This window comes from Vombatus ursinus, unplaced genomic scaffold, assembly GCF_900497805.2.
Source record: "Vombatus ursinus unplaced genomic scaffold, bare-nosed wombat genome assembly UNPS02014801.1, whole genome shotgun sequence".
Classification (NCBI taxonomy): Eukaryota; Metazoa; Chordata; class Mammalia; order Diprotodontia; family Vombatidae; genus Vombatus; species Vombatus ursinus.
This window is the reverse complement of record NW_020954579.1, coordinates 23,599,562-23,616,185: the sequence shown is the minus strand read 5'-3', so window position 1 is coordinate 23,616,185 and position 16,624 is coordinate 23,599,562. Positions and strand designations below refer to the sequence as shown.

At 35.8% G+C, this 16,624-nt stretch overlaps 1 protein-coding gene across 1 annotated transcript in view; it reads right to left on the bottom strand.

Moving 5' to 3' along the window:
* Positions 1 to 10,193: 10,193 nt before the first annotated feature.
* LOC114051036 (ATP-binding cassette sub-family A member 10-like) overlaps positions 10,194 to 16,624 on the bottom strand; it is a gene marked incomplete at its 5' end in the record, with an annotated part of 106,515 nt that continues 100,084 nt past the window's right edge. Inside the window, 3 exons of the mRNA XM_027873157.1 lie at positions 10,194 to 10,890; positions 11,048 to 11,103; positions 13,184 to 13,263. Coding sequence (XP_027728958.1) covers positions 10,792 to 10,890; positions 11,048 to 11,103; positions 13,184 to 13,263 — 235 coding nt within the window. The remainder of the gene's footprint in view (positions 10,891 to 11,047; positions 11,104 to 13,183; positions 13,264 to 16,624) is intronic.

Below are 16,624 nucleotides of genomic sequence, written 5' to 3'. Positions count from 1 at the left end.
GAGAAGTAGGGAAGACATATAAAGTGATTAGAAGTGAAGTAAGCAGGGTGAGGGAAACAATACATACAATGACTACAATAATCTAAGCGAAAAGAACATGAATGTGAAATGGAACACTTGAATTATGATGAACAAGTTTAGTTATAAAGAATAGATGAGAAAAAGCACCACCCTCACTTCATTGAAGAAATTGGGGATAATAGGTGTGAAATACTACATACACCATCAGACACAGTTAATGTGTGGGTTGCTTTGTAGAAATGTCCTTTTCTTCTTTTTGAAAAAAAAATCTTTGTTAAAAAAGGACTATCTTGCTGACTGGCAGATTTGGCAACAATATATCTAGAAATTTATGTATTATAACAATAGATCATTAATAATTTTTAAAATAATGACAAAGTTGCATTTTCAAACCTTGTCTATTAAGACTAAGAAAAATCCCACATTTGGTCCTTTGGCACCCTACTTCATAGAATAAGAGGGAAGTGGCCAAATTCAAATGTTTAAAAAAACCACAGAAAATTATTAACACAGCATATTTTAAACAATAACAACAACAAAAGCCAAGGTAAATAATAGCAGATTTAAACAAAAGAAAGATGATTAAGAGAGAGAAAACAATTAATAAATCTATAATTCAATGAAAAGACAAGTCATAAAGGTGTCATATAAGGGTTTGACTTCAACTTAAACAAGTGTTATAAATATTACAGTGAAAGGAAATAATCATTTATTAAGCTTTTACTATGTGTCAGGCACTGTGCTAAACAAGCAAAGAATATTATCTCATTTGATCCACACAACAGTAGGTAATATTATTATCTGTATTTTGCAGTTGAGGAAACTAAAGCAGACAGTGATTGAGTGACTTGCTCAGAGTCACACAGCTAGTAAGTTTGAAACTGTATTTGATCACAGATCTCCTGACTCCAAACCAGTATTCTATCCACCACACCACCTAGTTGCCTATATTAATAATAGTTTGAATTTTTATAGTGCTTTGGGACTTACAACGTGCTTGTTATCATATTTGATTTATACAATTAACCTAGGAAAGCGAGGTAACCATTATAAATATTAGATTAAGGAATAGACTCTGAAACATGTAGTGACTTCCAAATTAACATAGTTAATAAGTAGTGAAAAATAATTTGAATCTAAAACAATGCTATGGAGAAAAAGCATTGAGTCTGAGAATACTCTACCCAGAGATTGAGGTTGTAAAGGGGAGATTGTGCCTACAAGGTGTCAGGGAGTAAATGTTTCTTCTTTTCTTTTTGTGACATCTTTGAAATAAATATCCCTTTGCAAAAACTACTTGATGTTAATTGGTTAAATGGAACTGGGTTGCTAGTCACTGGTAGTTAACAGTGGTGAAAACATATCCACAAATGAAGACAGAGAGCAATAATATTAGATTAGATCAACCCTTCAGAATTACCTCTAGAACTCTCAAGGGGAGATAAAGACAGCCAAGCTCTAGGATAGTGAGGCCAGAAATATTCAATACAGTGAATGAAGTATGTCCTTTAGCAACTAACAAACAATGATAAAGAGAAATGATATATTTGGATTAATATAAGCAGAACAAGAAGAGTGCAGCCATTTTGCATAGTCCAATTCAGGGAGTTTGCACTGATTGAACCTTAAATAGTTATTCCAAAAGAGAGGAAAGGGACAACAGAAGGATGGAAGAAACAAAAAATATTTTGCTAATTTCTTAAGGTGCATAATATACAATGTGCTATTCCTAAAGACTTCCCTGTTCTCCCTTCTTCCTTGTCTCCTATCACTCAGAAGGCTTTTGCCATTAAATCATTCTTCACTCATATCTCACATAATGAAGTGGCCTTACTCCCTACCAAGGCTTGATTGCTTGAGCAATCCTATTCTACCCCAACTCCTCCAATGAATTGCCACCATTGGCATCCCCACTCCATTGCTTATTTTCAATCTCTCTCTGCCTCTCTCTGTCTCCTCTATTGCCTACAAACATGCCCATGTCTCTCCTATCCTCAAAACACCCTCACTTGATCTTTCCATCCCTGTTAATTATCATCCTAAATCTCTTCTGCCCTTTGTGATCAAATTCCTTAAAAGGATCATCTACAATAGGTTCTTCCACTTTTTCTACTCTCATTTTCTTCTTAATCCCTTACAATCTGGCTTCTGACTTCATCATTCCAGCAAAACTCCTCTCTACAAAGTTACCAATGATCTCTTTGTTGCCAAATTTAATTTTTCAATTCTCGTTCTTCTTGACCACAGCTTTGGGCATTTTCAATCGTTTCCTTCTGTTTGATACTCTTTTCTTTCTAGGTTTTTGGTACACCACTCTCTCCTGGTTCTCCTCCCACCTATTTGATCACCCCCTTTGCTGGATCCTCTGCTGGATCCTCATCCAGATCATGCCTTCTAACTTTGAGTGTCTTATAGGGTTCTTCCCCAGGGCTCTCTTCTCTTCTCCCTCTATACTACTTCACTTGGTGATTTCATCAGCTCCTGTGGATTTAATTACCATCTCTATGCTGATGATTCTCATATCTATCTATGTTGCCCTAACCTCTCTGCTGACCCTCCAGTCTCACATCTGCACCTGCCTTTCAGACATGATGTCCAATATATATCCTAAATTCAAGATGTCCAAACCCGAAATCATCGTTTTTCCCCTAAACCCTGCCCTCTTCCTACCCTTCTGATTACTATAGAGGGCAATACCATCCTTACTATCCTCCCAGTCCCTCAGGCTCACAACTTAGGTGCCACCCTCAGCTATCTTTACCTGTCATATCCAATTGTTGCCAAGAAAAGTTGATTTCACTTTTGCAACATCTTTCAAATACACTCTCATCTTTCCTCTGACACTACCATCACCCTGGTACAAGCCCTTATCATCTCATGCCTGGACTATTAAAATAGTTTACTGGTGAGTTTGCCTTCCTCAAGTCTCTACTCTCTCCAATCCATCCTCTATTCAGTCACAGAAGTGATTTTCCTGAAGTACAGGTCTAACTATAGTACCTTCCTACTTTATAAATGTCAATAGCTCCCTATTACCTCTAAGATTAAATGAAAAATCCTCTATTTATCAAAGTTCTTCATAACCTAGACCCCTCCTACATTTTCATTCTGATCATACTAGCGATACTGGCCCGCTTTCTGTTCAATGAACAAGACATTCCATCCCTCAGCACCATACCTAAAATGTTCTCCCTCCTCATTTCACTGGTTTACTTCAAATCCAAACTAAAATCCTATCTCTTACAGGAATCCTTTTTCCAATTACTGTTAATTCCAGTGCCTTCCTTCTTTTATTTCCTATTTACCCTATATATAGCTTGTTTGCACATATTTATTTGCTTGTTGTCTCCCCTATCAGATAGTGAGCTCATTTAGGGTAGGGATTGTCTTTTGGCTCTTCTTTTATCCTCAGCATTTATCAAAGTGCCTGGCACATAGTAGGTTCTTTAATAAATGTTTATTTACTAAATGGCAATTGTATGATTTCCTTATAGGAGATTTGTTCTAGAAACATCTCTACTTTTTCAATAATACCACGCTTATAGACAGAGGTATGCTGTTAAATGTTTAACAACCAATTCTCTGAGGGAAAAAAAATCCCTGAGACAAATTTTTTTAGCTCATGCTTCATGATTAACATTTTCTCCATCACTTTAACCTTAAACTAGAGGTATAAAACATCGGAAGTCTAGACCAGAGGTGTCAAACCAGAGCGGATAGCCCATAATGCTCCTAGTTCTGCCTGAACCAGATTATAACATAATCAAGAAATATTGAACAAAACAAATAAAATACAACAAGGCATAGTTAGTATTAATATTTGGTTTTCTAAGTCAATATGCAGCCAGTAGGGATCCTTATATATGGTTTAGTGTGGCCCCTGTTTTTGTGTGTTTAATACCACTGGTCTAGACAGTAAACAAAATAATAAATCAAGCCCTAATTGTAGGTTTGCCCATTTCTGAGGTGTAAATACATTGAAAATTTAACAATCTGCTCATGAATGATATAAGCTAGCTCCAGCACACCCATGGGTATAGGGCACATTAAGTTACATTTACTTGGATAGAAATACATTTAGTTATGATAAGACATGGTCCTTGCCCTAAGTGACCTTATAATTTAATTGAGGAGATGAAACTCCCAGGTATAAATCACTCACTTACTCAATTAAATTGGAAGTTCACAGAGGATAAGAGCCAAGCTTTATTATTCTTGAGTTGCTCCATGCTGTTCATGGCATAGTGACACTGTGCCCCCCTTTCTTTTCCTTTCCTCCATACTTAGCCCATGAAGGATAAACAAGAAATGCAATGCCAAACTACAAATTGAGAGAATAAGCACATTATAAAAGTTTTAGGCAAGGTCTAATGGGCTGACAGAGGCAGTTTGATGTTTGATCGGTTATACTGATCTAATTTCTGCTATAAGAGATTAACACCTAAAAAGATTCCGTGGTTTGTGTATAGGAGTGTCTTAAGTGCTTAGGAGAAAAAATTCATAAAATTGCTCAAAAGTTAGTCCACATCACCCAACCCACCTCTCCCAGAAGTACCTGCAGAATATCCAAAACAAGTAAACATCTAGACCTCTGCTTAAAAACCTTCATTGGTAGGGAGCTGGGGAACTAATTTCTTAATGAAGAAGCCTATTCTGTTTTCAAACATTTCCTTCATATAACATGACTTTTGAGTCTTACTACCATCCCAATTACCTTACCCTGAAGATGATCTGACTTTTTAATCTTCTGAATCAAAAATAATGCCTCAGATGTGATTTGACCAGAGCACAACACAGCTCCCTTGTTCTGAAAACCATACTTCTATTATCTCAGCAAAAATAATGAATCAGCATTTTTTCTCAGCCATGTTAACTCTGAGCTTGTACATCACATGAACTCATGTATTCCCCATTCTGTTCTTGCTTAGCTGACTTTTTTTCAAACATTTTTGTCAAGATCATTTTGGATTCCAGTTATATCATCTACTAAATTAGCTCTTCCTTCAAGCTGTCATTAGATGTCATTTGAAAATTTTATCCATGTGTTAAGTACATATCTTTATTCATATTACCAATTAAAACACTGGACAAAGCAAGGTCAAGGACAGAGTCTTGTAGCATGCAAGAGACTTAGCTCTATGGGGAAATCTATTTACTAATCAATGCTCCACCTGGTTGTTCAACCATTGACAAATCTACATAAATATATAAAAATACATTTCAGATTTGTATCTATTATACTCCATTTTAAACCTTTTTAAAAATTTTTTATTCATTTCAAACTTGAATATAAAATGAGAAATATTGACATTTCCAGAGAGGATTTCAATATAAAACAATAAATTTCCATTTTAAGAAAACCTATGTAATAAATACTACACATTGTTTTCAAAGCTACCCAGCTTTTCTGTTCTTCCTTCTAGGTTTTCTTTTGTTTTCTGCTATGCATTTTTTCCTATTTCTTCTCCTTCTCTCCCCTCTCCTCCCCACCTTAGAGAAGGCTACAATTAAATGTGAATATAAATATATATATATATACATATACATACATATCTATAAACTTACACATGCACACACAAATACATATGTGTAAGACCATATAGTGCATATTTCTATTTGTCATTTCTTTCTCTGGAGGTGGATAGCATCTTCCTTCATAGGTCTAGGTCTTTTCAGGTCTTTCTAAACCAACCATCTCATCACTTCTTATATCACAGTAGTATTCCATAACAATCATATACCACAGCTTATTTAGCTATCCCCCAACTGAAGGGCATCTATCGTTTTAGCCAATCTGAGAGGTGGAAAATGATATCTCAAAGTTGTTTTAATTTGCATTTCTCCAATCAATAATTATTTAGAGCATTTTATATGAATATATATGTATATTATATATATATATATATATATATATTTGATTTTTTCATGTCCCTTGACCATTTATCAATTCGGGTATGACTCATATTCTCATAAATTTGACAAAGTTCTTCCTATATTTGAGAAACTACACCTTTATCTGAGAGATTGTCCATTAATGTTTTTTTCCCAATTTTCTGCTTTCCTTCTAATCTTGGTTAAATCAGTTTTGTGTATACAATAATTTTTTTAATTTAAAATAATCAAAATCATCCATTTTACATTTCAACAATGCTCTTCATCTTTCTTTATATATTATTCTGTTATTCATGAATCTGATAGGTAATATATTCCATGTTCTTCTAATTTTCTTGTGTTATTTCCCTTTATATCTAGATCATGTATCCATTTTGACCTTATCTTAAAACATGGTTTAATGCTTTGGTCTGTGCCCAATTCCAGCCAGACTGCTTTCCAGCTTTCCCAATGATTTTTAACAAATAACTAATTCTTATCCCAAAAACTTAAATCTTTACTTTTGTCAAACACAAAGTTACTATAGTCCTTTACTACTGTGTATTGCATGTTTACTCTATTCCACTAATCTATCTTCCTATTTCTTAGCTAGTACCAAATAGCTTTGATAGTACCGTGTTATAATATAGTTTAAGGTCTGCTACTGCTGAATCTCTTTCTTTTACAATTTCCCCTTAGTTTCTTTGAAATTCTTGACCTTTTGTTCTTCCAATAAATTTTGTTATCTTTTTTCTAACTCAGCAAAATAATTTTAGTAATTTAATTGAAATGGCATTGAAAAAATAGTTTAGGCAAAACTGTCATTTTTATTACATTAGCTTTTCCTACTCATGACCAATAAATATTTCTCCAGTTATTTAAATATGACTTTATTTGTATAAAATTGTTTTATACTTATGTTCATGTAGTTCCTATGTCGGTTTTGGCAAGTATATTCTCAGGTATTTTACACTGCCTGTATTTGTAACTTTCAGGTAGTCCAACAATTCTTATAATGTCTCTCCTCAATCTGTTCTCCAGATCAGTTGATTTTCTGATGTTTCACATTTTCTTCTACTTCTTTATTCTTTTGATTTTGTTTTATTATTTCTTGGTGTCTTTATAACATCATTAGCTTCCTCTTGCCCAATTCTAGTTTTCAAGGAATTACTTTCTTCCTTAAGTTTTTGATTCTCTTTTTCCAGTTGGTTGGCTTTCTTTTCATAATTTTCTTGATTTTCTTTGATTGCTCTTATTTTTTCTATTAATTTTTCCTTGATCTCCATTATTTGATTTTTAAGTTCTTCTAAGAACTCTTTAGGGGTTTGTGACCACTTGACATTTCTCATTGAAAAAGGAGCAGTTTTTTTTTTTTAGTTCCACTATCTTCCTCTGAATATGAAACCAGATCTTCTCTATCACCATAGTAGGTATCTCCAGTTGGGTTCTTTCTCCTTTGCTTGCTCATCTTCATTTTTGTTTTGTTTTATTTTATTTTAGCAGCTTATTATTGTAATCAAATTTTAATCCTGAGTGGTAGGTAATGTTGCCCCAGGTTCTTCTTTACTGTTATTTTCTGAGCTCTGTCCTGGGACCCAACCTTGGGCACTATTCTCCACACTCCCAGCCACGCTTGGGGGTAGGGAAAGAAGAGCCTCAGTAGCCTCTTCCCCACACATTAATCAGAGGAAGACATTGCGAATCTCTAAGGGCTGAATGGTTCGGACTTCTTATTGGCCTCTTAGCCGTGTCGCTGGATTAGCAGTGATGACTGGTACTATCTGCATTGATAGCCAAGGATAAACTATGAACACCTAAGGGAAGACAGCTTAAGGAACCTATATGGACCCCAAAAGAAAGCTACACTATACCTATGGAGTACTTCTAGAGCAATCTCTTATATGGCTGTTAATATTTAGCCATTCTTTCTAGAATCATTTGTTCAAATCCTTTGACCTTTTATCTCTTAGTTTTCAATCTAGTTATGCTATAAATTAAATTCTTGCTATCCAACTTCAACCAGGCTCTCAGTACAGCAGGGCAATCCTTGGATTCTTCCCTAACAGATTCTCTATCTCCCTTTCCCACCACACACTGAAACACACACACACACACACACACACACATGCTCATTTGTGCAAGCACACACATACATATCCACACATATAAACATGTCACATATACATATGGATGCACATTTGTATACACACATACACATACATCCTATATATGTATACATGCAAATTTGTACACACACATACACTAAAAATTTAGTGATTACTCAGACCATACTCAGGTTTCATATAAATCAGTTTTATGTGGAAAATTCAGCCTATATTTGTACTATTATTGGACCAAATTGAAATCCAATGAATTAATCAAAATTGGAGACTGGCTGAAAGAGGGAATATGGAACGTGTCTCATAACTTTGAATTGACCATCTCTTCCTAAAGCCGACATTTTATCTGTCTGTTTAAACTAAATTTTAAAAGGAAATAATACATTTGAAATATATTGAAAAACCAATCCCAAGACATGTGCTATGCCTGTTTGTGTATGCATACATAGAGAATACTTCTTTAAGCCTTCACATATATAGATGTACATATATGTATATATAGATATGGACATAGATATTGCACATTTTTGTTATTCACTCATTCAGTCACGTCTGACTCTTTATGACCCCATAAACCATCACATGTGTATATTTTTGTTGTTGTTCAGTCGTTTCAATTGTGTCTGACTCTTTGTGACCTCATTTGGGGTTTTCTTGGCAAAGATATTGAAGTGGTTTATCATTTCCTTCTCCAGCTCATTTTAAAGATGAAGAAACTGAGGCAAACGGGGTTAAATGACTTGCCAAGGGTCACACAGCTAGTAAATGTCTGAGGCCAGATTTGAACTCAGATCGTACTGACTCCAGGTCCAGTGCTCTATCCACTGTGCCACCTCGTTTCTCATATCAATACGTACACACATACACACACACACACACACACCATATATAATGTATATATGTATGTATGTATGTATGTATGTATGTATCAGAAAACTGACCACTAACACATATATAGTCCCACATTAAGGATGGTCAAGAAGTTGGAGTGGACCCTGAAAGTCAGGGAAAAAAAATCCTAGCATACTTTGACCCAGCACTAAAGATACTGGACCTGAAATAGCCTGTCTGCTTCGTTCCTTTCTTCCCTCCCTTCTCTCCCTCCCTCCTCTTATAGTTCTCTCTCTCTCTCTCTCTCTCTCTCTCCCTCTCTCTCTCTCTCTCTCTCTCTCTCTCTCTCTCTCTCCTCTCTCTCCTCCACACACACACACACACACACACACACACACAAACCTTAAGAAAGTGTTGAGAGCTGAAACCTCAGAGGAGGTAGAAAGCGAGCAAATGCATGAAGGGAAGGATGTCAGATCATCAAGGGTATGACCAAAACCACTAAGAAGAAAGAAGCCAGAGTAGTTTGTTACTGCCCCCTCTGCATCCTCTGTGGCTGAGTGTGAGTTATGAGGTTCACAGCATAAGAAAGGCACAGGCCAGCAGAAGGAGGAGAGGAGAATACACAAATAGAGAGTGTGCGACTGGGGTGAAAAGAACCCGTAGAAAGACATGGAGGATGCAATATGCATTATGCTGTTCAGAAAGAATCCAGTGAATTCTGCTTGTCCATACATTTCTTCTTACTCCATCCTTTTGTTCTCTTGAAGGAGTGATAAACCATTTACAACTCTTTGTTCTTTGTGAGTTTGTTTGTTTTCTGTTGTGCCCTTTGTTCTAAAAGAAATTGGGTTCTCTAAGCATTTCTCAAACTTTTGGTCTTCTCTTTATATTCCTAAAAATTAGTGAGGATCCCAAAAAACTTTTGTTTATGTGGGTTATACCTATCAACATCTACTGTGTTAGAAATTAAAACACTAATTTGAGCTTATGAACTCTCCCAAGAGTCTCAAAGATCCCCGGGAGTCCCTAGAAAACATATCTATAACCACTGCTTTAAGACAATTCAGTTGTTTAGTGTAATTTGTTTCTGTCCTTGAAATAAGTACAACTGAGAAGGTGGTAAATGGTCAGTGAACTACACAAGAGATTGATAGAGTTTAGGAATGCTGGCACAGAAATTTAGAGACCTGGAGCAACAAAAGAGATTTTATTGATAGATATTTTTAAATTTTCCCAAAGCAGAAATAATATATAAATCCAGATCAATATCTAGAACCAATGAATCCAAGGTAGTTCTGGTTGTAGGGGGCAGAGGGGTTGTAAATGAACTGGACTAGCCTTCTGAGGTAGTTGCCTCAAGAACATTTTATTTTTTTTTTTTGTTGTTGTTGTTGTTGTTCATGTTACAGGTTTGAAAGATAAACCACCCCCAAAGGGGCAGAGCCAGAGGCACTGACTATAGGAAAAGTCTAGCCTAAAGAGACAAGTTAGGAAAGAAGGGCACTATTCACATACGGGTGGGAACCAGAAAAAGGTAGTAACTAGCTCTACTCATCAATCTCTCACCTTCTACCCCACACACTATTAGAAACATTACCACCACTGCTATGCATATTAAAATAATCCCATAAAATCTATAGTTCATTCATATTTTGCAGAAAATTTACTTAGGAAGGTATGCAAATACACAAGAAACCACTGCACGCTGGACTCAATCCAGTCAATGCCATTGTCAGTGATAGTAACTGCTTTGACTACAAGCCTTCCTTCCCTTACTCTAAACAGAAAAATTATTATAACATTTATTTAGTTACTAATTAAAAATATAAAATATTTTTAAATGCTTGGTTAACTTTTCCTGCAATGATACAGAGGCTTAATAATGCAAATTCATGGGACTAAAATTAGTCATGGAATTGAAAATAAATGTAAGCAGTCTGGGCCTTTAAGGCTCTTCCTGAGGAAGCAGTTTCCATTTTACTGTTGTATCCAATTCCACATCCAAATCTCCAAGCTCCTGTTCCTTTGAGAGCTCAAGGAATACCTGAAGGGGGAGAGGAAAAGAGAAGAGCAAGAAAAAAAAAGAAATAAAAATTTTGGGTATTCTATCCACAAGTGAACAGAAAAGGGAGGTATTAATGATAGGTGGCAAATTAAGACCAAAAATAAAAACAAAACCAAAAACAAAACCATACACACACCTGCTCCAAAGTAGATTGAGAGAGACTATATTCCTCTAGATTGAAGGTAGATTTAGCTGCACAAGAAAAAAAAAAAAACATCAGAAATTTGTGTTTCTCTCTGAACTTAAAAAAACACATAGGACAAACACAAAATTCACGGTGTGAGGCAAAAGTTATTATATGGTTAAAGAAAGTATAGTGTTTGGTTTACATTTAAAGTTTTAAATAAATAGATAATTTCACATTTTGCGTCTTCTTGTTCAGTTGTTTTTCAGTTGTGTCTGTCTCTCCCTAACCTTATTTGGGATTTTCTCACATATTGCAGTGGTTTGCCATTTCCTTCTCCTGTTCATTTTACAGATGAGGAAACAGTTAAATCACTTGCCCGGGATCACACAGTTAGTGTCTGAGGCCAGATTTGAACCCAGAAAGATAAATATTTCTGATTCCAGCCCCAGCATTCTAGCCACTGCACCACCTAGCTGCCCATTTCGTGCTTAGTTCTTTTGTATGTATCTGTTCCATCTTCTAATTAGACTATAAGCAACTTCCTTGAAGCAGAGATGAGATCAGAGACATACATGCCAAAATTAACTGTCAGGGATGCAATATAATGGGCAATCTTTCAATATTACCTATATAGAGACATACATTTAATGACAGAAAAATCTGCTTTCCTGAGACATAAGAATACTACTATTTTCTTTATTTTATACTAAGTCAATCTGCATTGCTACAATTAATAAAGGTTTTTGGCAAGAAATGACTAATAAAGATATAATCAACAATTAACATTTATATTGTAGTTTAAGATTTTTAAAGCACTTTACACACGTGAAGGAAATGACAAACCACTCCAGTATCTTTGCCAAGAAAGTCCCAAATGAAGTCACAAAGAGTTGGATATGACAGAAATGACTGAACAATAAATAATTTGCTATGTTATAACACTGCTGCTAATTCCTTCTTGTATAGAATCCAAGAAGTGATACCAGGTTTTTTTTCCCCCTCTTCATTATTCTCTTGGTTCTTTTCTTTTCCTTCTGAGACTTCTTTGATTTTTAAGCCCTCTCCACTCATACTGAAGTTCTGTCTTGAGGCAATACACAACTCAGTGGTAAGTTCTGCTTAAGCTTATATCTACATGCAAAGACACCTGTCAGCTCAAAACATGGAGCTAGACTGGCTTAAAATTCTACCACTCTCCTCTTAGTGTCACTGGATCATAGATTCAGAACTGGAAGAGATCTTCACGATCATCTCATCTGATTATCAATAAATGTAATGAGGTGAAAAGGTTAAGTGTCTTGCCCAAAGTCACATAGCTAGAAAATGTCATTACCTTTCTTTCAAACACTTGTGTTCCCAATGCTTAGCACAGTGCCTGACATCCCATAAGCATTTAATAAATGCTAATTGACTGACTTGCATGGAAAAAGTTAAAATACAGATCCTTTTATCACACGTCCAACGCCTTAAGTTTACAGATGAGATAACTGAGGCCGAGAGAGATTAAGTACCTTGTATCCGGTCATACTAGTATAGTAAGTATCAAGTAAGGATATGAACATAAGCTCTCTGATTTTTGTTTTATTAGATATTAATGTTTATATTATCAATATAATAAGTAATAGTATGTTATTAATAGCATTACCATACTAACATAATATTTGATGACATTAATATTTATGTAATTATATTAACATTACCTGTGATACAATTATATATTATTATATTAATGTTAATTATCTTTATATTAATTAAATTAAAATTTATCATTCTATTACTTGCCTCAGTTGCTTATACTTTATTGCACTTTGTTGTAATAAAACATTAAAAAACATTTAAAAATTACACTTTATTGCACTTTGTTGCTTTGATTTTGCTTATGCTCTAACACCTTCTAACTTTCAGATATTATCAGCCTTGACTTCTTCATCAGTAAAATGATGATGATAACAATACTTATACTACATAACTCATAGCATTGCTGTGGGGAAAGCATTTTATGATTCTTAAAGTGTTATGTAAGTGCCATCACCATCAATGAATAAGCACTTTCTATGTGCCAGAAACTCTGCTCATCATTATTTTTATCTTTGTTTTGTAATTACCTACTACACAGAATCCCATTTTTGAAATCATCACTCTTACCTGCCTCTAATTTGGAAAAGGCCTGAGATAAAGGGTGTACAATCTCCACAGGCAATTTATAGACCATCAATGAGGAATACCTAGGAAGAAGATAAAATAAGGTTTGTTTCTTCATTTTAACATCTGGAAAAGACACAACACTGTTGGTAATGATTTTCTGTCTATTAAAAAAAAAGGTTTAGCTTTATAGATTGACAAATATGAAACTCATACAACTCACGTATACAAAGATTCGGGTTTTCTCACCTCCTTGTCTAATCTCTAACTTTCTGCCCTCTTTCCCTCCAGTCAGGAGCTCATCATCACTCACTCTGCATTTTGGTTGCTCAAAGCCCCCAGCTATAACACCCTGCTCAGCTCTTCTTCCTAAAGCCCCTCAGTCAGTTAGTGTTCCAAAATCACTTCACTCTTTTTTTTATTCCTTCCCAACAACTTCTCCTCTGATCCCAATCAAAAGTGTTTTCCAAAGACCTACCACAAAGGGAATGGAAATATTCTGAAATTATAGTAAACACTCAGGAGCTACTTCAAAGGTAAGCAACAGAAGGGTATGGTGGAAAAGGTGCTAGACACGCGATAAGGCATAGTTTGACCATTGTAAAAAGAAAGCACTTGAACTATTATAATTCACATCTGCTTAGCTGTCATAGTTTATCATTCACATAGTAAGGCAATCTGCTCCCAAATTTAAAAAAAAATTAAGTGAATAAAATTCTCGTATTTGTAATTTAAGTATCTATGGTGCAACCTTCTCTCCATAAGCAGTAGGATGATACTCTGTTACAAATCTCCCAATTTAAAATTCATCAATGTGCAATGCATTACGATATTACACTTCACACTGGAATGCAAATGTAGTTGACTGTGCTCTACCCCCAGGTCCCGGCTTTTCTCCATTCTATTTCTCTTCTCCAACCACCTTCCAGTCTAACAGGATTGTAAACAGGGTGGAGCAACCAGAGCTTTGTCCTATGGCACATGGGGGTGGGGTTGGACTTAGATCCCCCAGTAATCCTCCCATGCCTCTTGGGCCTCTTGCGTCTTGCTCTCCAAACCCCTTGCCAACATTAATTAATTGCCTTTGTTCCACCTGGCTAGCACCCACAATGACCCTGACAACTGTTATTCTGTTCTGCTGAGGCTGGGTAGCCTGTCACACTACAAACATATTCTTGCTGGGCAGCAGCCTCTATCTCTCTTTTTGAGGGTAGTATTCTGGGACTGGTAGTATTCTCCCATTGGGCCTTATGTCCCCATATCCTAGATAATTTCCTTAAGTCACTTCTCCTCACCCCATCATTGCCTCAGGTGAACCAGAATTATTATTTAGGGCCTTACACACTATACCATAAGGTTTTCTCAGCCCCTTATTTTTCTTGAAGGGAGATATTGCCTTTTGCCTTCCAATGTCCAGAGAATCAACCTCTTAAAATAGCTGCTGTAAATAGCTGGATAAAAGTTGCAGAAAGGTTTAATAGAAGGAAAAGCTTCTTAACAATGAGAGCTGTTCAAATGTTACATGGACCACATCAGGAGGTAATAGATTCCCACCCCCACCCCTACCCGCCCACCCCAGATCTTTTTAAGTAGAGCTAAATGACAGCTCTTCAGAGATGTTTGAGAGAGGTTAGGTTGGTTTAAGGGTAGGTTGCATTAGTTCACTACAAAAGTAGCTTTCAAAGGGGCAGCTAGGTGGTACAGTGGATAGAGCACTGGCCCTGAAATCAGGAGGACCTGAGTTCAAATCTGGCCTCAGACTAAACACTTGACACTTACTAGCTGTGTGACCTTGGGCAAGTCACTTAACCCCAACTGCCTATAAAAAGAAAAAAAAATGTAAAAAAAAAGTAGCTTTCAAAGGTAGAACCAGAAGGATGGGATAGAGGTAGCAAATCAGTCAAATTCTCCCAACGTTCCTTCCCAAATAACTTTAAAATAACTCATCAAATCAAATTCTGGAGCAGCATAGCCAGCAAAGGTTAAGATGAGACATTTTTCCAGCCCAACATAACTTAGGAGGTGGGTAGAATATATTACAGTGCTGATTACTGGCAGTTGGAGTCTGGCACAGAGCACTTGGAAGTATTGCGAGGGCTGGGCCTTGGAGGTCACTGTGACAGTAGCAAGAAGCAGCTCTCATCCCATAGACTATCAGGAAGTTTGCACAACTGGTCAAAAAGAGATTACAGGGGACCCTGAGCTGACCCTGGGTATAGGACTGGGCACTATTTGGCAACTCTATTGTCTACATGACTCTGGATTGCAGCGTCAGAGCAGACAGGAGGGTTTGGGATTGGTTACAAGGGATCAGGAGCCCTGGTCACAGTTTATGAGGAGACAGAAGTACTAGTACTTACGGTTGCAGGGGAGCAGGAACCCTTCCTAGGTAAAGTCCAGAGCACAAACAAGGAGAACAATGAACACACAACACTATCATTTCACACAGTAACAATGAACACACCTCTCCCAAGATAACACCACTTCAAAAACCCTGCAAAAGTTGCAGACTCCAAGAACTAGCTCTGAAAATAGCAGTCCAAAAAAAAAAAATCTGAAGCTTGTAATGATGCTTCCCCACCCTCAGATGAGCAAAGTCCAATTTTAACATAAAATTCAAAGTCAAGAAATAGGCTAGAAAAATGAGCAAATAACAAAAAAAGAATCCCACTGTATAAAAAGCTACTATGGTTCCAGTGAAGAATAAGACACAAACTTGGGAGAAGAGAACAATATGAAAACAGCTACAAGTAAAACCTCAAAGAAAAATGAAGATTGGACAAAAGCACAACAAGAATTCCTGCAAAAATTAAAGAAAAAGGTAATAAGAAAAAAAAGAAACGAGAGTGATGCAAGAATATTATGAAAAGAGAATCAACAGCTTGGTAAAAGAATCACACAAAAAATAATGAAGAAAATAACACCTTAGAAAACATAATTGGTCTAATGGTAAAAGAGGCACAAAAATTCACTTAAGAAAAGAACTCCTTAAAAAGTAGAATTAGCCAAATAGAAAAGGAAGTACAAAAGCTCCCTGAAGAAAATAATTCCTTAAAAATTAGAATTAAGAAAGTGGAAACTAATGACTTCATGAGATATTAAGAAACAATAAAACAAAAATAAAAATAAATAAAATAAAAATCAAGTCAAAAGATGAAAAAACAGAAGAAAATGTGAATTATCTAATCAGAAAAATAACTGCCCTGGAAAACAGATTGAGGAGAAATAATTTAAGAATTATTGAACTACCTGAGAGCCATGATGAAAGAAAAAAGGGCCTAGACATCATATTTCAAGGAATTATAAAGGAAAACTGCTTCAAGGTCTTAGATCCAGAAGGTAAAATAGAATTGAAAGAATCCACTAATCAATTCCTGAAAGACAGCCTAAAATGAAAACTCCCAGGAATATTACAGCCAAATTCTATAGTTCCCAGGTCAAGGT